The 22,554-nt window shown below is 43.2% G+C and overlaps 1 protein-coding gene across 4 annotated transcripts in view; it reads left to right on the forward strand.

Moving 5' to 3' along the window:
- WDR7 (WD repeat domain 7) overlaps nt 1-22,554 on the forward strand; it is a 1,596,127-nt gene that overhangs the window by 951,570 nt on the left and 622,003 nt on the right. For all 4 annotated transcript variants that reach the window (XM_085630124.1, XM_085630134.1, XM_085630121.1 and 1 more), the window contains one exon: nt 205-426. In XM_085630124.1, the coding sequence (XP_085486250.1) occupies nt 205-426 (222 nt within the window). The remainder of the gene's footprint in view (nt 1-204; nt 427-22,554) is intronic.

Below are 22,554 nucleotides of genomic sequence, written 5' to 3' on the forward strand. Positions count from 1 at the left end.
GCATTTCCATTTGCTTTACTTAGCAGGCATGGCTGGCCGAGCTAAATATGCTATGCGTGTCATATCACACAATATAGGGTTTTACTTAACTCAGTCGTGTTAATGTTTTTCTGCAGTATTTTCATTTATTTAATTTTAAATTGTGTTATTGTGAATACATTTTCTAATAACTGATATGGAATAATCTTGTTTGTTTGTATCTAGGATGCGTTTGTGGCCCTCCGCAAATGAAGAAAATATCTTCATCTTACGAAGAGCGGCGCAAGCAAGCTACTGCTATTGTTTTGCTGGGTGTGATTGGAGCAGAGTTTGGTGCCGAAATAGAGCCCCCCAAATTGTTAACCAGGCCTCGAAGCTCGAGTCAAATACCTGAAGGATTTGGGCTCACAACCGGCGGTTCGAATTATTCGTTGGCTAGGCATACCTGTAAGTGCTCATAGTTCTATTCATTTTTAAAACTTCAACAGCCACTGTTGTTACAGCAGGTGTAAGAAAATGTGATGTTTTATTTCACTTTGTTACTGTTTTTTAGGGCCTGAAGTAACTGCAGTATTTGATTACGCTTACTTGCGATAGTTATTGTCTAAAAGCTGCTTGATTCTTTCCCCAAAGTAAGTTGTGTTGCTGCAAACTGAAGCATGAAGCAACAGGTAATGGAAGGAGTGCATGACATAATCGAAGCCACTGGCAGTCTCATAGAGCTGCATTACAGGCCATTGTTTTTCACCTTACTATGCCATTCTGGACAGAGACCTGCCATATGCATCTTGGCCCTGCACCACTGCATCTCTCAATCTGCCTGAGAATCTCACTGATGTAGCCTAAGCAGGCTGAAACCAATCTGTGGTGGCTTGCGTTACAATCTGGAGGGGACCTTGTTCGGACGTTCGGCAGACCTGGCTGGGCCTGTTTCTCCCTGGTCAAGACTGATTTACATGTGGCTGATCTCTGTCTAGAGTGGCACAGTAGACAAGAATTGATGGACTGGAATGCGGCCTGAGTGATCCCCAGTGGCTGAGATTTATTCAAGCATTCCTTCTGTGTCCTTGTTTGTTATTGTTCACATTCCAAGTGCTACACGCCCCATGTTCACTTTGCCTCAGGACTTAAACTATAACTCACTGCCTAGGCCTAAGCAGGTCAAAACGGGTCTGTGGTTGCTTGTGTTACCATCTGGAGGGGATCATGTCTAGACGTTCGGCAGACCTGGTTGGGACTTTTAGACCCTGGTCAAGATTGATTTACATGTGGCAGATCTCTGTCTAGAGTGCACAATAGACAAGAAAAGATGGACTGGAATGCGGAATGCTGCCTGAGTGATCAACAGTGACTGAGATTAATTCAAGCATTCATTCGGTCACCTTGTTTGTTGCTGTTCACATTCCAAGTGCTACGTCCCATGCTCACTTTGCCTCAAGACTTAAACTATAACTCACTGATTAGCCTAAGCTGGTCAAAACGGGTCTGGGATTGCTTGTGTTCCCATCTAGAGCAGATTTGGCCTGGCAGTTTGAGGAGGACTGTTCCTATTAGAGCATGCCCAGGACTGATAATCGTATAGTGAGCCTCAAGCTGCAGTGGCATAGTTGGTGAAAAAAGCAAGGTGTTTGGAACGCGAGCCAAGTGATTAACAGTGGTTGAGATCAATTCAGACATTTCTTCCATCACATAATTGTTTATTATAAACTGGAACCAGTCAAGAGTCGAGACTGCTTGCCTGCATACTTATTTGTAAAGTATAACTAGGATTTTTTGATAGAGATTGTGTTTTTAGTTTAATGTTTAATTACTGGGTTAGACATTTAGGCTTTTATTATACACATTAGCTGTGACCTGTCTGAGAAGTTAATCTGCATTAAATGTTTCTAGTTTTCTTAGCAGTTCAGTTCAGTTCAAAAACAAGTTTATTTAGACCAATAGTCCTTAAAAATGTTTAGGTCTCGCCTGAGCCAGTGCGCATGCGCCGCTCTGTGAGACATTTAGTAAGGGCTTCAAACTTTGGAACACAATCTCATGCGTGTGCTTTTTTTTTTTTCTTCACCCGCTATTGGCCTTTGCATGCGTCTTTCTAAGAAAGACAGCACACAATTGGCCAAAGGCGGGTTCATGTCCCGCCTTCGCTCTGCACTGGCCTGGGGTCTGCGGGAGCGAGCGCGGCTTTCCTCCCTCGTCATGGCTCATTAAGCACAGTGTGCACTTTCAGCTCCAATCGCGGTCGTTTTCACTTGCGCGTACCACGCTTGTTTTATTTATTTATTTACTAGAGCGCCGTAATGCCTTTCTGCACAGAACACCCCTCCCACCTCCCAAACATCAACCAGAGCGATGCCGTGGCTTTTTTTTTTCTTTTTTTTTTAGCTAACAGCATTTACACTTTGCCTTTATAGGCTTATAGTTTTGGTTTGACCATCCCGGTGTTCCGTCCCAGCACGCAAAGAGCGGTTCAGTAAAGAGCTAAAACGGTTAAAAGGTGTCTCAGAGGGCACGGATAAAGCAGACATTCCCGGCCTGTACGCAGACTCAACTTGCTCTGCTGCAGCCACTCCCACTTGTTGATGTAAGCACTAGCAGTACAGACCCTAACACTCCCAGATGTGGGCACATACACTACAGGCTCAAACATTCTTAGGGCACCCAAGTATAGCTGCCAATCGTCCCAGGTAAGCTCTGGATATTATCAGCTCTGCTGCTGACAGGCCTGCTTTACAGGCAGACGATTCAGTTCTGCTGCACATGATCCCAGCGCATGCTACAGACACTCTGTGCTCTGCTGCGTTAGACCTGAACCATTTAAAGTTCACTGTAAACACTCCCTTATCAGCAAATGACACTCTCACGCATGCGCTGTGCATGTGCAGCAGCCAGTGAAAGTGGGAGGGTCTGTAAGGAAGGAGGAACAGACCCTACCCACTTCACAAACTCTTCTGTGAGAGACAAAACGTAACTGTGTGCAGCGCAGGTTCAATATGGCTGCGTCCAACCAGCTCCAGAGTCTGATGGAGGAGGCCATGTGCTCCATATGTTTGGAATATTTCACAGACCCTGTGTCTGTAGAGTGTGCACACACCTTCTGTCTGTCCTGTATCACTCAGTACTGGGAGGGGCAGCAGACAGACTTCCCCTGCCCTCAGTGCAGAGATCTCGCTCAGAACAAAACCTTCCTGCCCAACAGGCACCTGGCGAACATGGTAGAAACCCTTAAACAACTTCAGATACCGACTGCGACCCCCCCAGGAGGCGAATCTCTGCCGAGAACACGAAGAGAAACAAACTGTTCTGTGAAGATGACCAAGAGCCCATCTGTGTGGTCGCAGCATGCCATGTGATCACACGGCTCACAAGATGCTTCCAATTGGAGAGGCTGCCCAGGAGTACAAGGTATGTGTGCAGGTCATCTGAGTCGGGGATGGCAGGGGAGCGAGAGGGCTCACACTGAGACGTGCAAGGCTCATTTAAAAAAAAAAAAAAAAAAAAAAATATATATATATATATATATATATATATATTTTGTATTATGACATTTTTACACAGTGCATACAAATGAAATGCACTGACAAACTCTGCTTGATATAATACCTGCCTAATGTTGCCCTATACCAGTAATCTTCAAACGGTGGGTTGTCTCTTTGCTTTTGTAATTCTTTTAATATGCCCACAGAGTTGGACTGGGACAGGAAAAAGGCCTGTCCGTCAAAATTAAAGTAGCTCCCATTAGCGAATCGGAATGCTCAGAAATTGGCCCAGATCTGCAAATTGGGCTTGTTTCAACTTAAAACCCTGTATAGCTGTTTTACAAGGTATTGGAGGCTACTTATATTTGTGCTTGTTGCAGGCAATGTTTATGGTAATAAGGGGTAAATCAAGCATTGGCATAGCCAAAAGCGCCTTTGGGACCTTATAAGTGTTTAGCCATGCAACAGTTGATGTTGTTGCACCAAGGATATTGTGCTGGATAACTAAACACCTATAAGGTCCCAAAGGCGGAACCTATTGGTCAGTGCTTTTTAAAACTTACATTAATACAAACATTTTAAATCCCAATTCTTAAAAACATCATAACATTTCATGTGATACACTCAGTTGTCCTATCCACAGTTCATATACACAGAGCACCTACTGGAATACTTTAACTTTTTGAATGAACTTCCCCATGGCAGCAAGTATGTCCAAAGTACTTATTTCAGTTAAAAGGTTTACTGCCTGAACCCTATTTTTGATATCATACGTTTTAAAAATCGGGTGTGAAAAGTCTTTTCTTATATCTATAACCTTCTGCCAGTCAAATAATATATGTAAAATGTCACAAGTTGTTCCCAAGGTGCAGACACAGTTTCCCTTACTATCAAACATGGATCTTTTTACCCCATTATTAATATAACAGGGGTGTAATGATGATATTAGTTGAAAGAAGTCCATGAAACAATCCAGTAGATATATGTAGTATTTAATCCAGAAGCAGTCAAGAAAACCACCAGTCCTAACAGCAGTTAGCTTCTCAATAAAACAGAATCCTCCCCTCCAGCTTGCCAGTATTCTGTTGCTAGGCTATGACAGGTAGAATATAGAACACAACCCAGCTGCACAGGCAAGAGCAGTGAAAATGATAGAATAACATAACATAAGTAAAACCACAACACATCTCCCTCCCCAAAATATCAAAAACTTTAAACAGCAGAAATTAAGCAAAATAACAATCATTCCCATAGATCTCCACCAACTAGTGCATAATGAATGTTTGTATTCAAAACATTTTATAGTCTTTATGCCAGGATGGTCTAAATCTCAATATTCGATGGCTACCAGGGTGAGGAACTTTTAGAACATAGTTATGATCATCAGACACTGAATTGTGAGTAGACTCATCAGAAGATACACCCTCACGCTCAGCACCCTCAGAACTTGGCTCCCATTTGACTAAACGAGACATACTCCACACTTCACCAGAATCCAACACCACAAAATTTTTCTTAACCTCCTTGATGATAAATGGACCCATATATCGTGAGTGGCCCTTTCTCAAGAGGCCAGGTCTCTTAACTAACACTTCATCTCCCACTCTCCATTGTCTAAGAAGAGAGGAGTTTCTGAAATCAAACCTGCTCTTGTATTTATCCTGGTGAAGTTTCCTTCTCCAAACAACACATTCATCCAACTGTACACCATCAACATTCAAATTCAACCATGTAGGATTTAATTTGTCATGAGGTTTCCTCCCTCTCAAAACAGAGAAAGGGGAAACTAAAGTTAAACAATTGGGGGTGTTACGGTGGGCCCACCATGTTTCTCTGAGCATTTCTTTTAGTGAAGATCTAGTCTGCATGGCTCTTTGAGCACAAGACTTTACAATCTTTTTCATTCTTTCTGCCAGACCATTGGCTTGCGGAGAATACAAAGCTTTCTTGAAATGTACAATGGACAATTCCTTCAAAAATGTATTCATCTCATGATTGACAAACTGAACACCGTTGTCAGTAATAAGGTGTTTTTTTATTCCCTCTCTTGAAAACTCTTCAGACAGAAACTCAATGACAGTCCTAGTGTTCACGGCTGGTACACACTTGGTGACCACCCACTTGGAAGTGTAATCTACTAAAAGCAGCACATAACGCTCCTTGTACGCAAAAGACTCAAATGGACCAGCAATATCCAAACCCAACTTGGACCTGCGTTCAGCCGGAATCTCTACAGGTGAAAGTGGTGTGGTACGACTTTTCTTGCTTTTATCACTATTCGCACATTCCCAACAATCCTTAACCATCTCTTCAACCTGCTTGTCCATCGTTGGCCACCAGTACCACACACGGACTCTAGCTTTAGTCAAATTCTTTCCCAAGTGCCCTTCATGAGCTAAATTGATTAACTTGCTCCTAAGTTCACCAGGAGGCACCACCCTATTTCCCCTCAACAGTTTATCATCAAAAACACATGATGAAACCCTTCAAGTGTTCAGGTATGTCTTTCTCTGCTGGCCAACCTTCAATCGTGAATTTCTTGAGTAACTCTAAATCGCTATCATCGTGAGAAACCAAAGACCACTCGTCCTGATTGACAGCAGGCTCATGCACCCATCCAACCAAAGAGCCATCAACTTCTGCACCAGATTGATCTACAGGTAACCTAGAAAGACAGTTTGCAACCACGTTCATAGATTCTGGGACATACTCAACAATGAAATTAAAATCTGACAGTCCCTCAATTCAACGTTTGATTCTTGGCGAAACATTTTTTACGCATTCCTGCAAGTGAAAATATGGCATAAGGGACGGTGATCAGTCCTAACTGTCACAGGTAAACCCCAAAGATAGAACTTGAAGTGATGAATAGCCCAGAAAACCGCCAATGCCTCCCGCTCAATCACGGAATAGCGTTCCTCAGCACCTCTGAGTGAACGAGAAGCAAAAGCAACAATCCTCAGCTCTCCATCAACAATTTGTGATAACACTGCTCCCAAACCAAGCATACTAGCATCCGTAGACAAAATCGTCTTTTTACAGGCATCAAAGTGTCCTAAGGTGGGTATGTGACTAATTGTTTTTTTGATGGAATCGAAAGCAGAAGAACAATCATTTGAGCATGTAAATTGAGTACCCTTCTTGAGCAATTCTCTCAAAGGAGAGAAAACCCCAGCAAAATTAGGTTTAAACTTGGAGCAAAACTCGGCCAACCCTAAAAATGAACGAACTTGATCTTTACTAACCGGAACTGGAGCTTTAACAATACTCTCAACTAAATTAAGTTTAGGGCTGATACCATCAGCAGATATAGTGTGTCCTAAGTAATCTACAGACGACACACGAAACTTACACTTCTCTTTCTTGATAACTAGACCAGCTTCTTGCAACCGTTGCAAAACTCTCCAAAGTACATTGTCATGATCTTGCACGTCCTTACCATAAATCAGAATATCATCTTGGAAAACCAAAACCTTAGGCAACCCAATCAACACCTTATTCATCACCCTCTGAAAGCAAGCCGCAGCAGAAGCTAACCCAAAGGGCATTCGAATAAACCTGAAAGCCCCCAAAGGTGTCACAAAGGAAGTCAAATGCCTAGAATCCAGATGCAATAGAACTTGATGATAAGCAGAAGATCGATCCATTACACTGAAACATTTAGCATCCTTGATTAAAGCAAGCGTTTGAGAGATATTGGGTAAAGGTTGCCTATCAACCCAAATATGTTTGTTCAATCCATGCAAGTCAACACACATCCTGATCCCCTTTCCACCATCCTTAGATGCCAAAACAATGGGGGCCAACCATTCAGAGCACTCAATCTCCTCAATAACACCTGTCGACAGCAACTTTTTAAGCTCCAAATCCAAAGGTTCCATCAACATGTGCGGAACCTTCCTAACTTTACTGACAAAAGGTTGAGCATTGTTTTTTAGAATGATTTTATGTTCAAAGTTTTTCAATAATCCTAACTTGTCACAAAAAACTTTGGGAAATTGTGAACACACGTCACCTGACACTGAAGAAGGAGACAAAAGTAGAACTTTTTCTGGGGAATTCGGATCTAGTTTGATTCCCATATCTCTTTGATGCCTCCACCCCAAAAGGTTATCTCCTCTTTTTGCCACATATACCTTTCCAAGTGTCTCTCTATCTTTAAATTGAATTTTCCTTATGACAAAACCTAAAACATCAATTTTAACTCCCCCATATCCAACAGGACTTATGTCTGGGGGAAAACATTCAGTCTTCTCAAGACCATAAACATCATCTCAATTAGCATCTCCAGCCATAGTATAAGGTGATCCAGAATCAGCCAGAACTGAAAACCGTTCACCACCGATCAACACTTCGCACTCAGGCATTTCTAATGTGTCACCATCAACAACACAATCTTGTCTGATGCAGCAAACAAACTTTCTCTCCTGTTCAATACGTTGTACTGTTTGATTCCTACCACTTCGACACACTCGTGCATAATGACCTCTCTTCCCACACTTGTTGCAGACCACAGACCTCGCAAAACAACTGGGACTATTGGGTGAATGATTATCACTCCCACACCTCAAACATTTAAAACAACTCCTGTTATTTTTGAATCCAAATTGCTCAGGGTCAGAGGACTTATTCTTGAAATGAGATTGTTCGGGATTATAAAACTTCTTGTCTTTCTCATGATTCTTCTTGACCCGACCGTTGGTATCTACCTTCATAACCTCATCCTTCTTTATTTCATTAACTGTCTTCTCCTCAATAGTAACATCAGATGTTTTTTCCACCTTCATCTCACGTACCCACATGTTTGTATTTTCCATACTTTCAACAATGGACAACGTGTCCTTAAGGTCAGGATTTTTAGCAAGAAGTTTCTGCTGTACTTTCGGATCATTAGTGCACCTGACAATCTGGTCTCTAATAAGCGAGTCCGTGAGCTGTTCAAATTCACAAGTGCGAGCCAAGGTTTTTAAGGTAGCTACATAGCTGCTGATTTTCTCTTGTTTGCTTTGAATTCTGGAGAAAAATTTATGACGTTCTAATACAACATTAATCTTAGAACCAAAATGATTCTCAAGCATCAACATGGTCATATCGTAAATGTTTTCAGGTTCGCCCTCACCTCGTCCTAATGGAATTTCATCAAGACTATCATATACATATCTACACTCCACACCTAAGTTATGTAGGAGTGTAGCTTGCTTCTGCACCGCTGAAAACTTTTCTCCTCCAATGGCCAGTAAGTATGAATCAAACAGGGGCTTCCACCTTTTCCATGGCAAAATAGGATCACCAACATCACTTAAGAACTGAGGGGGCTGGGACATACCAGACAAAGCCATTCTAGAAAATACTAAAATATAAATGCCAAAATAGTGAGTATGGTTCCAAGTTTTTTTTTTTTTACACCTACAGGATGAGCACGTCACAGTAATGTTCCAACTCTTTTCACACCTCCAGAATGTGCAGGTTACTATAATAATACAGAATTAGAAATCTATGTAGTAACAAAACATGAAATTCACATTATAGTCCCAACCTTCTGTCTACAACTTCATAAGACAACTTTAAAGTGTGCGCATCACTGACGCGCTAAAAAAAAATATATATATATTTCCTTTACCCTGAATTCATGCGAGGTGTGCGTATCACCGATACGCATCCGAAATGCAGTTCAACAAGTATTGCACACACGCCAATAATACAATTAACTTTGAATAGTTCAAGTGCGCGTATCACTGATACGCATGAAGAGTAGGCGGTGACGTTGATGTTGACGCTGGCACGACGTGAGCCGGGTGGCTCAAGGTGCGTAGAAGATAGCGTGACGCTGCTCCCTCGGAAAAGTCTTTAAGGAGAACAAATACGAAGCGCGTGTCACCAAGGACATTCGAGTGCCAGGTGAGTTCGGCGCGTGAAGTAGTTTTTTTTCAAAAATTTAGTTGGTCAATGTCTAATACAGTGCCCACACTTGTATTCTGACAATCGTTTTACACTCTTGTGCTGTTGCAGGTCACAATCCAATAACTCAAGCAAAAAGCACAGGCGTGGTCAATGTGAGGCACGAAAGCGATAGCGCCGACACACGAAACTTCGCACAACAGCACAGTCTCGGTCTCAGTACATCCCGCTTCACCACAGCCAACATTCAAATGCGAAGGCTCGCAGTCTCTGCAGCAGTTGATAATGCCAGATCCAATCTAATGCAGATAACATGAGATAACAACGTACCGCTTGACAAAACACGCTTGACAAAAGGCAGTAGGTTCGATATGGGGAAACTGGTGGCATCAATTCCTGTCCCCAAGCAGGTCACTCGTCGCCAGTGTAATGATGATATTAGTTGAAAGAAGTCCATGAAACAATCCAGTAGATATATGTAGTATTTAATCCAGAAGCAGTCAAGAAAACCACCAGTCCTAACAGCAGTTAGCTTCTCAATAAAACAGAATCCTCCCCTCCAGCTTGCCAGTATTCTGTTGCTAGGCTATGACAGGTAGAATATAGAACACAACCCAGCTGCACAGGCAAGAGCAGTGAAAAGGATAGAATAACATAAGTAAAACCACAACAAGGGGTTAACCCCAATTCTTAGCCTTAGTAATTCCCTTCTTAACCAACGGCTGGGCAACCTATTAAGGGAAATGTAATTCGTTTTGCCACGCAGTGGCCATAAAGCGTACAGAACTTTTCTGCAGGTGGTAATCTTGGTCCTGTGCTCGAGAGATTTCTTTTCCCAGGGCCCTGAGTTCTCTCTTCTCTGCCTCAATTTGATGAGTCTGAGGACACAGCTTAACCCTCAACATGCAACACGCTTTACTTATGGTAGCTTTTATGCCTTTTGCCCATGTTAGCTCACTCTTTAAAATCTCATTTCTGCACCATTGCGAAATCTTGAAATCTTCTCCCGTTCCCTGGCACTGCCAGAATCGTAATAGGGCCATGCAAGCTGTTATACTTCATGATCTCACCCCCCTGCACCATTAAAGATTTAGGCAATGAGAATAGATTTTTCAGGGTTTTTCCCTCCTCAACATCCCTCTGTTTATGCCACTCAAATATAACAATTCAGCACCATATGTTTTTGCACCACAATATTCATTAAACCTATTTATCTTTCTTTGTAGGCCAATCTCTGTTTGATCAATTATAACAAGAATGTCTGCATAAAATAGGCATAATGTGTTTCCCATCTAACTTAGGACTTACCCCCCTTTCATTACCTAGAATTAGAGGTAAGTCTGCAATAAATAAGGAGAAAAGTAAGGGGGCCAATACACACCCCTGCCTCAACCCATTGCAAATCTGTATTTTCTGAGATAGACTCCCCCCTACATCTAGAATTATCTGGGTCCAGTTATCGAAATGAAGTGCTTGGATCAGCCCTAGCAAATCCCTTGGAATGTTATACCCAATCAACGTCTCCCACAGCAACTCCCGGTCCACTGGATCGAATGCTGTGTGAAATTCCACAAAGCAGCAGAACAACCCTCCCCTCTATCGACTTCCGTACGATGGCCCAGAGCGCAAAACAGTGGTCAATCGTTGAGTGTCCCTCTTAGTTCCCCCCTGTTCTGGGGGCACGATCCGCTTAGCTTCTACCCAATACTTAAGCCTTTCCAGAATTAATTTGGCAAAAACCTTTTCGCCTATATCGAGCAGGTTTATTAATCTGTAGTTCTTCGGGCTTTTAAGTCAACTTTTTTATGGATTGGGCTTATTATTGCTCCTTTCCAGTTACCTGGTATAATGCCTGTATTTAGTAGGTCTGGGCGGTAAATTGTGTTCCGCTCGCGCAATTTGTGTAATTCCGCGTTCTGCGGAGAACGCGGAATTGCCAAAAATTCCGCGATCCGTGGCTTAGCGGAATGTTTTGCTTGTTCGCGCTTACAAAATTCGTGTTCGCGAGATATTTCCCCCCTGAGCATGCAAACAGCGTTTGTGAACAGGAAAAAAGCATTGCGAACGGGCAGAACAAGCAATTACGCGTGTTCACGGAATTTCTGCCTGCTCACGGAGATTTTTTACCATTTCGCAGAGCTTTGCGTAGCGCGACTATGCAAATTCCGCCCACCCCTAGTATTAAGGATCCCCTGATACATTTTTGCAAAGAACTCAACCCACCACTCCGGCCTTGATTTTATAATCACTGCAGGCAAGTTGTCAGGGCCTGCGGCACGGGTAAGGTTTAGGCTAGATATAACTTTTCTAATATGACTGGGAGTAAAATACTCCTTTATTTCCTCCCTCTCTCCTGGCCAAGGTATTATACTCACTCTCTCTACCAAAGGCCACTTTCCACAGATTTCACCCAGATGATTCACCCACTCATCTTCCGGTACAACACAAAGCAGAGACCCTAATGTTTTACCTGAACTTTCTTGGACCAATTTCCAAAATCCTTTCACATTTTTAGACTCTATCGCAGCTAGCAAACTTGCCCAACAACTGTCTTTATAAGTTGTTTTTTTATTCCTAATAATCGTTTTATATTTTCTTCTTAATTTAAGGAGAGTGCGGGACATTTCAGCATTAAACCTTACTCTTATTCTTCTTTCTCTTTGCCTAATACTTGCTTTTACTTTTCGACATTCATCATCAAACCAGGGTTGTTCTTTACTATGGGTTCTATTTTTACTTTTTAACCCATGTTTGGCACATTTAATTTCCACCCTTAAACATTCCACCAGTTGTCTTATTGTGTTTTCAAACCAGACATTGCCCTTGTTAGTCTGAATGTTTTTTAGTGGAAGGGTCCGCAATTAATTTTCCAATAATTTCCTCCGATATACGGGTTGTAAGCCGCCTTGGGTAGTCCACATGTACCTGAAGAGCTATATCTCTTTGTTTACCCCTTGTACCATATAATTCTAACTTAAGAGGGTAGCAATCACTACCTTCCACACTTTCCATCTCAAAGCACTTAAATAAATCAAAATTCCAGGCATGTATGAACCCATAATCAATGGGACAAGGTTGCTGGCCTATCATAAATGTGCGCTTTGCCTGTTGATCAGCCTCCATTCTTCCATTCACACATACCAAACCCATAGAGCCCAGTAGTTGTTCTAAAGCCATGTCTTTAGCCGAAATAGCCCCCCTAGGGAATATGGCCTCCTCTATATTATAGGAGATCAACAATTCCTCACACCATGGATCTATTCTACGGGGATCTAGTTTATGGTTAAAATCACCCAACACAATAATAGCATCTTTCAGGTAGTTGTCTGATACAGTCATCAAATCTTCTTCTAAATTTCCCATTTCCACCTTCTATTCATTCTCCTTCTCCTTCTGTATGTATACGTTAACAACGACTATACCTTCATAGCATGGGGCGGGGGCCAACAACAGCACTCTACATCCTAATGCCCATTGACATTTTAATGAAAAAAAAATCCACCCTCCTGGCAATTTTTGGGGAAATTAAACGTCAATTGACCCCCAGAACGTCTACCAAGGGGTTGCTTCTTTGCTACTTTTGACTGGTGGGCAAACCCTTCGATTACCGGGGTTTCGTCGCACAGCCACGTCTCTTGTAAGCACACAATATCGTTACACTCAATAATCTTTTTAAAACTTTCCTGGTTCAATATTCTCTTATAACCATTATTAGTCCCGGATGATATAGACAGTCTGTGCGACGACCCATGCTCCTAGTCGTTCTCACTCAAGCACCCTTCTTCCTCGTAATCTAAAGATGCTAAGGCTCTGTATCTATTTCCAGCTGATGTAACTTCTTTGCCTCTCACTATCTCTCTACCTCTTATTGTAATTTTGAATTGTTCCTTCCTGTTCCAGCAGGTATCCATTAATCTTACCTGTCGGACTCCCAGCCCTGCATGATTTGTGAGGAATGGCTTCCCCTGCCAATTATAATCCCACATATTATAATCCAGCAATTCTTCCCTTTTTACTAATCTAATACCTTCCTTTTGTAACTCACATTCTGCATTTACTAATGCTGTTTTTACAAGGGCTGAATAAAGGAGGACCTTAGTCACTTCACTCCCTCTACTGTTTGCCAAGAACCCCACTTCTCTAAGATCCTCTGTGCCGATATTCCATAAACTTGCACATTTAGATAGGGAAAAAAAGGAGTTGAGATTTATTTAATGGGATTAGTTTCCTCACTTTTTTCCCACATTTACCCTGATTTATTGGCTCTAAGAAAACCCACAGGTCCTGACTACGTTCTGCTATTAGACCCAGTGGGTCCCCAGATGGAGCAATCTCCCTTCTTCCTAAAGAATCTACACCCTTTCCTTTATTCATTGGACCTCTGTAACTGCAGTGGGTACTGAGACCCGCTTGTAGGATCTTTCCGTCCCCCATACCGTATCACCCCCTCCTTCTTTCTCCCCCGGGGTTTTCTTGATATTATTTTTGGTACTCCTAGTTTTTCCTATACCTTTTAACCCTCTCGTCTTTTCTTCAGGTTTGCTATTAAATATTCTTTTTTCCTGGGTGTTTTTCTTTATCGGACTGGGGCCACGTTCTTTACTAAGCTCACAGGTTATTTTTCTACCCCCTTACCACTTCCCTGCCGCCTTGGGGCTTGGTCATTTCTAGGTATATTCTCCCACCTCCTAGGGCGAGGGATGCGCTGCTTAAAACTCCTACTTTCACCCCGTCGTTTTATGATCATTGGGTAACGAGATGTGTATACACTAGGCTCCTCCTTCTGATTTAGAGGATCCTTCGTCACTCCTTCCTCCCTGGTGACTACCCCTTCTTGACGGTCCCCGACTGGCCTAACTATGGACGCCATTAGCCCTTTATTTGTATCAATTCCCCTATCGTGGTTTTAAACTGTTCCCTTTGTGTTTTTTAAATCTCATTATTCAGCATTGAAACCTCTAGCAGGCCATGCAATGTTTTTTGAAGAATTAACATTGCTTCAGGCATTGAGGCACTTGAGGTACCCTTAACCTCCAAACTGTGTATAGCTGGTCCCGATGTTCACTTCCTATACTTTGGGGGCTATCAGCCCCTTACTTCACATCGGGATGGTCCGTTGTGTGTGTTATTGTCCTTTTTACTCTGAGCCTCACTACTTGAGACTTCCTTTTCATCCTACCTCTCAAATTCTTGATCAATTGAAGGCGAGAAGAGTCTTGGTGATGAGGACAACCTTGGTTCTGGGGGTATCCCTGAAATATTTAAGTTGGTATAGATTGTAGAGTCAAATTCCTGGCCTGCCATATTATCCGGGGTTGGATTAATCTCGACAATGCTCAGTTCTTTATTGATCGGTTCTTTCCCCCGGAAGTGTTTCCCCAGAAAGTCTTTTATCGAATTTGAAACTGAGGCTCCTCCTTTAGCCGCCCCTGATCTCAATATCTGCGGGGTTATGTTCATTGATTGGCTAGTTGCGTATTTCTTTTACAAACTGTGGGGCCTCCTTGGTCGCCTTTTATATTTCCTTTTTCTTTCTGGTTTACCTCCATAACCTCTATCTCCAATTTAATATTATCAGTCTTTTTAGAGTTTTTTTAGGCTTTTCGAACGTTTGCTTTCCCCAATGTCATCCTTTTTATATTCTTCTCTTTTTCCTTTTGCCACAGGTATGCTCCCTGCTACTCCTTAGATCTTCCTTATCTCTAACACGGAACACTTCCGGATGTTCTTAATTTCCCTTTTTTACTAGGACCTGCACCCACCCAGGAAGGGCACTCTCTCTCTCAGCTGCAGTCGCCAACCAGCGCTCACTCTCTGTAGCACTCTGCCGCACCTACTTGTTTTACTGCTACCCTGTGTCCCGGTGTAGTTGGTGGTGGTGCTTCTGCGGAGGGGAGACAAATCCGCTGCTTACTGGTCCTTGTTGTCCTTCCTTGCAGCCGCCTCACAAGCCTCGCGTCCTTGCGCCCTCACAGTCTCAGGGCCACAGTCACACAAACCAAAGGCAGCCCCTAGCTCGGGCAGAGGTACCGCCGCCTTACTGCCGACTACAGCTCGTGCTGCAGGTTGCAGGAACAAAATGCAGCAGGGGCACTATGGGGAGGCCGAGACTTGGTCACGCTCAATCGCGCTTGTCCACAACTAGATGGTGTTTCGTTGGGGCCCCCACCGTGAGAACAAAACTCAGCGCGAGCCGCGAGGACATGAAGCATTAACTCGGCGTCCTCCTCGCGCCCTCACTTGCTGGCGGTCTTCGTGAAAATCTGAAATATCGATCTTCACCCTCATTCACCAGACCTGGGGTTGATAGGTCGGCTTGTCATTTTGAATGTTCAGAGTGCCCTCTAGTGACAACTCTGTGTAGTTACAGGCTTACTAACGTGTCAGTCCAGGAAGAATTCGCACAGCGAAAAACTTTTGCTTCCTTTCACGCGGTTTGGGCGCCTGGGTTTTCTTAGTGCAAACCTAGTAATTTAGCTACCGCTACAAATAGCCCCACCTTTAGTAGGAGACTTGTCAAGATCAGTTTCTATTTTGGTATATAGTGACCATGCTGTTTATTGATACAGATTCCGAAGAGCTCAGTTAGCACTGACTCAGTACTTAATTTGTGCTGGTGGTTGCTGATGGACACCCCATCACTTATTTCATGGGACCAGGATTCTTTTCTGCCTCCTGCGTTATCCTGGGCCAGGTGTGCAGCCCAAGTGAGCAGAAGCCACAAGGGTCCTTAGAAATTTAATGAGGATAGCCAATCCTGTGATTCTTCAATGTCATTGTATTGGCAGCCCTTCTATTTCATACCTAAATGGTAATAAGACTGGTGTTCTCTCTCCCAATAATGATCAGTCCTTTATGCCTTCATAAAGAATGTAAAGTCATCTAAGAATCTACTGGCTACTAATATCTTAGAATCCTCCTGTGTAAATGGTAAAGAAGATTGGAATCTTAATGAGACAACAGTGGTTCCAATCGGATAGTTTGAACAACATTTAATGTTCCGCTGACCGAAATAATATAAAGGCAATTAATACAGGACTAGTTGCAGCAGCTAAGCAAAACAAAAGTTTCTTAAGTTGCTTTTCAGTTCCAAAATGCATGTACAGGCAAGTGAGTACCCACTGCTGGTAGTGATCACACAGACGTGCACATATTGCGATAAAACCGTGTGTACACAGACATGCATATGACAAGAGAATCAGTTGTCGACTGCAGACTAGTGTGGGTGCCCCAGTTCTTATTAAAATAAAAATGTCTAATTCTTGTCTAAATGCACAAGTTGTCGTTTGGGAACTATGCAGTTGATCTGGTTTTATCGAAGGCCTTTTGATGTCACTAAAATGATATATGTATTGGGGTCGGTAAAACATGTAGCATGGAGTTTAGTCAATAGGGAGGTGACCGACTTTTGTAAAATAATAGAATACGTTATACCTCCTAAGTATATAGTGTAGTTAATATATATTTAATGAAAGCACACCTAACCAATTGCAGGGAAACACTTGACACAGGAGCATGGTAGGGTAAGAATAGAATGTAGTACTGTTGCAGATTAGCGGTAGTTTTAATTCTCTTAAGTTCTGGTGAATTTAGAGTTGGGACTAGCAAAGCTATGACGTTGTGCTGTTAACTTGTAGATGTTACTCTTACCCTAGTTAAGGGTACTATTTTATTCAACCATATTAAGAGGAAGGGCTGTACCCTACAAGGTGCATGTAGTGTTCCGTAGCAGGTGCTTGTCTTGCTGAGCAGATCTATTTATTAACCGTGCAAGCTCGAAGGCACGGTAAATCTAAGCACCCATCTTGGGAGACACAGAAAGGACTGCCCATAGCAATCAATGCTGCGTCCATTCTGGGGAGGGCACAGCTCACTGTGCCTTGAGTGGCAAACTAATTCAAACTTCTGAGTGGGCCTTGAACTTCAACTTACTTCTGAAGCCATCAGCTGATTGTCTTGCCAATATTTGTCTGCAGTATATTCAGCTGTAGTTTCATAAAACAAACTTAATTGAGACAGCTGTTAGATACTGCTCTCAAGCCGTTGTCCGTAAAATGTTTATTCAGATAAGAAGGCGCCCACACTCGGCGCATCCATATCTGACGAACCAGGGCCACCAACTTCCAAGGCAATAGTGATTCAGGAGCAGGCCATATCCTTTATTGATGCAATAATAAACTAGAAACTGAATATAATGAAACAAGACATAGCACACATCTTACCCCATTAAACAGAGCAAGTGCATTAGTAGACGTTAAACAGCTTTTAAGGAAGACCACTATACAGGAATGCTCTGTACCTATAAATTTCACAATCTTCCAAATCCCTGGGTGCAGGAAACACCCTGTTGCCTAGTTTATTTCTGCAACTGGCTCTTTCGTCATCCAGTGACCTCACCTGATCAAACTCAACTACTCCTTTAGCACAGATCTTCAGCATCAGAGGCAGCTAACTTCTCGACGGAAGACTACTCAGCCACACAATTGTGACTACGTGGTTCAACAGAGTGGGACAAATCTATCCATTCTCAAACTAATACCAGTATCATTCATGGAATCTTGTCCTGAGTTTCCTTTATCCATTTGACAAGAACTCTTTTACTCCCGCCATTGCCTTCACTGTCGCAGAACCTTTTGACACTTTGAGCACCTAGGTGGGGAAGATAAGACATGGAACCTTCACTGACATATTCCCCAGTTTACAGGCCTTAACCTAATCTCCCACTTTGGCAGGCAATATTTTCACATGATGATCCTTGACATATTGTTCTTTAATCTTGCATTGAGACTCCATCACCGTCTTTCACTGCTTTTGTGTCATGTGCACAGTCACCACCATATTTTTCTAAACTTCAGAACCAGTTTAGATACAGCATTTCTGTTAACAAAATCACAAACATTTGAACGGTGCCCTTTATATGGTTTATACTTTCAACCACCTCATTGGGCTGGAGACTATAAAGAGCTACAGTCAAATGTTTGACTCCGATAGAATATAAAAATGCTTTCCTAGCCTAGACAACAAACTGGAACATGTTATGTGACACAATAAACTGGAGTAAACACTCAATAGAAAATTTCTCTTACACAATATTAACAACATCTTCAATAGTGGATATGTGAAAAGATGAAAATATTCTCACTTTAAATGCCATCATTATGACTTAACTGTTACCTCCACTGGGAGCTACTGGGGCCTCTGGTAACAATTCCTGCCACTGTCTTCTCATGAGTTAAAGGGAATTGTGAATTATTTCCACCATAATGGGTCTAACATGCAGACCTGTGAATTCAGGGTCCAACTCTGCATGTTTTTCCCTCTTCCGAGGGGAATAATAGGCCCAAATCTGCACACTTTTGTTCACCTGCTTGGAGCTGGTGGTAAATGTTGCAAGGGCTTTTTTCCCAGGCCTGGGGTGGAGGGACAAGGATGGTGTGAGGGCAGAGTTTATTTTACTCCAGTTGAGGAAATCTTTTTCTGCTTTTCCTAACACAAAGTTTACTGAAGTATTTTTTTAAATACACCTATGGTTAAATTAAGAATTTTATATGACAATTGTATCTTATTACTTTTTTTATCCCTCATTTATGACTATATATAACTAAGGGCCTGATTTATATCTTGGCGGACGGGTTACTCCATCACAACGGTGACAGATATCCCGTCCGCCTAAATATATATCCCAGTATATCCTATGGGTTTGATATTTTGACGGACGGGATATCCACTGTTGTGACGGAGTAACCCATCTGCCAAGATCTGAATCAGGCCCTAAGACATGAATACATTTGATGATGATCGTATGATGAATTAGGAGGGTGGGTAGGGGCCGGACGCAGCAGCTGCCCCTGGTCCCACTGCTATTCACAAGTCTCGGGTCTGGATCCTCCCAGCTCGCAAAAATCTTGTCCACAGTTTGAGGGACGAATTCAGAGACACTGCAAAACTTGTAGTTACCCAGAGGGGTAGCCCCTTGCCCTCAGCCCCCTGAGGATACCTTATCGGGCAATGCATCATGACTCTCAAATAGTTAATTCCTAAGAGCAAATGTGAAGACTGATTTGAACAACTTAATGGCTGCTTTTTCCCTTGATGTTTTGGAAACTCCGCAGTCTACAGGGTAGTGTTATGAACTATATAATGTATGTCAGCCTTGTGGCATGTGGCTCAAGAACCTACTTATACCTCTGTCACATTATCCGTTCCAAGCCACCAGTAATCTGCCTGTAGACATTTCTTCATAGATGTAAGTGCTAAGAGTCACTCGTGTGCTTGTGCTATCAGCCTAGACCTTATCCCTACAAGCAGAAGAACATTTGAGGCATATATAATGGGATCATCTTCAATTCTCAGATTATCTTGAATTTTGGCAAATTGTTTTACCTCTCGCATCAGACACCATTAATGTGACCAACTTTTAATAAAGAAGTACTTCGCTTATTGAAAAACCACATTATTTCCTATTGAAATACTACACGAGAGAACAGGTTATCCCTTGTGTTACTACTGCCCAAAATAAATCTTGTTTCGAAATTTCAAACGCAACTACCAACAACTCAAAAGGAAGTGGTGCACCAGGAAAGAGACAAGAGACCATACCACGTTCAGAACAGCACTCATCCAGTTCCACTGCCTCCTGAAGGAAAAAAAAGAACGCCCCAGCAAACCACATAAAAGCCATCACAATGCGAAGCAGGGAGCCCTTTGCCATTGTGAGGGAGTTCTTCAACCCCGCAGCTGCCGGGAATAACATCATCCCCTCCCAAGAACTGTGTGATACCCTGGCGGACTTCTTCAGCAGCAAGATCTGTCATCTACGAAAGCTTCAAACCCCACCACCATCCGCCTGCTCACAAACACAAACCCCGAACACCTGCTCACCCATTGGGCCCCTCTCATGACTCAAGCCACAATCTCCATCATGAACTCTGTTCCCTCAGGAGCACCCACAGACCCCTGTCCTCACCAAGTCTTCAACTTCGGGAGCAAGACGATTGGCGACCAACTCAGGAATGTCCTGAACACCTCCATCACCTTGGCCTCCTTCCCTGAGGACTGGAAACACGACACGCAGAAGTGAGTGCCCCTCCTGAAGAAACCATCCACCATCACAGCAGAACCGAAGAATTACTGGCCGATCTCCTTGCTCCCCTTCCCAGAGAAAGTTTTCGAGAGGGCAATCAACTAGCAACTCATCGAACATATGGAACACATCAACCTCCTAGAACTCTCTCAATCCAGATTCTGAGCCAACCACAACACAGAGACAGTTCTGATTGCAGCCACAGATGACATCATGGCCCTCCTGGACCACATTGAAACAGCAGCCCGATTCCTCCTGGACCTGTCAGCCACCTTCAACACCATCTCCCATCACATTTTGATCAACAGACTCCACCACGTCATACCTCAAATGGATCGACTCGTACCTCACTGGAAGAACCAAGATAATCAGTCTCCCACTGTTCTCCTTGGAACCTAAGAATATCATCTACAGCGTCCCCAAAGATTGTTCTTCAGCCCCACCCTCTTCAACACGTACATTGCCCCCTGGGATCGCACAGACTCAACATCATCTTCTACGCCAACGACACCCAGCTCCCCCTGTCGCTGTCAGAGGAACCCTCCACCACCTGAGCCAACTTCCACAGATGTATGATGAACGTCGCCGACTGGATGAAGGACAACTGTCTCAAGCTCAACACGGACAAGACTCAAGTCCTCATCTTTGGAAACAACATCTCGCCATGGAACGACGCATGGTGGCTTACTGAACTCTGCCCATCTCTTGCCCCAATAGACCACACGCGCAACCTCGGCATCATCTTGGACAGCCAGCTATCTATAAAGAAACAAGTAAACGCAGTCTCATCTGCCTGCTTCTTCACTCTATGCATGCTCCGCAAGATTTTCACGTGGCTCCCAGTCAACACCAGAAGTCAATATCACGCAGGCCTCCATCACTAGCAGGCTGGACTACGGGAACACACTTCAGTAGGAATCACCGCACGCCTTCTGAAGAGACTACAGACAATATAAAAGATGTGACCAGACTCCTCCTCGCCCTTCCCAGACGAACCCACATTACACCCCAACTCAAGAAGCTACACTGGCTCCCAATCTAGAAGAGATGCCTGTTCAAGATGTTGACACACGCATAGAAAGCCCTGCACAGTGAAGGACCAGCATACATCAACAAGCTCATGACCTTCCACCAACCAACTAGACACTTGCGATCAGTTTCCCTCTTCCATGCAGACACCCCGGATCCACCGAGGCAACAACGGAGGATTTTCCTTCTCCCACCAGCAAGCCAAAGTGTGGAACGACCTTCCCCTGCATGTCAGAACTGCCTCTTCACTCCAGCAATTCAGGAAAGGACTCAGGACCCGGCTGTTCGAATGAACAGATCACCACAAAGCAGTTAGCAACTCCAGCGCTTCAAGAACCGTCATGTGTGATTTGCCGCACTTTACAAATCCTTGTTTGATTGATTGAAATTCCAGCATTCGTGACAACACCCCAATCTGAGGCTTACCTTACCCTTTCCTTTGACACCTAGAAGATACTTCATAGGTTTATGGTCTATGCAAATGATATTGTATCCTCATTCATACGCTTTGAAATGCTCAATAGCCTAGATACAGGCAAGTGCCTTCTCTTCTATAGTGTTTTGGTGACAATCAGAATCTCTCAGGCTTCCTAAAGTATTGCAACAGCGTTTTTTCTGGTATCAACTATCTGGCACAAAGCCCCACTAATCCCTGCAGAAGTCTCATCAACAGGAATCAAGCACTGGGCAACAGCACACTAAAGCCTCAAAGAAGGGGCATGTACTCTTGCTTGCTTACAGTCTATAAACAATTCATTTTGATCTTCGCCTGAAATTGACCCTTCACGCAACAATTTTTTGCATGTCTTGTTAAGTACAATAAAGTCTGACACAGAATAATACTTACACAACCCTAGGAAAGGCCTGTTTTTACCCCTATCTATAGGTCAGATATCTTTAGTAGATTTGTACTGTATTATATTGTATTGTATGTGTAATTTCTAAAGCGCAGCCAACACTCCGTGGGAGTATCTTGGCGCTGTGCAGAGATAGATTGGAGGCACAGAAAAACAAAGGGTGCCGCTATCACAATCGCTGGAGAGTTAAATAAGGGAAAGACAGAGTGAGTCTGAAGCTCCAAACATCCAGGTT

Source organism: Triturus cristatus, chromosome 2_1 (genome assembly GCF_964204655.1).
Source record: "Triturus cristatus chromosome 2_1, aTriCri1.1, whole genome shotgun sequence".
Lineage (NCBI taxonomy): Eukaryota > Metazoa > Chordata > Amphibia > Caudata > Salamandridae > Triturus > Triturus cristatus.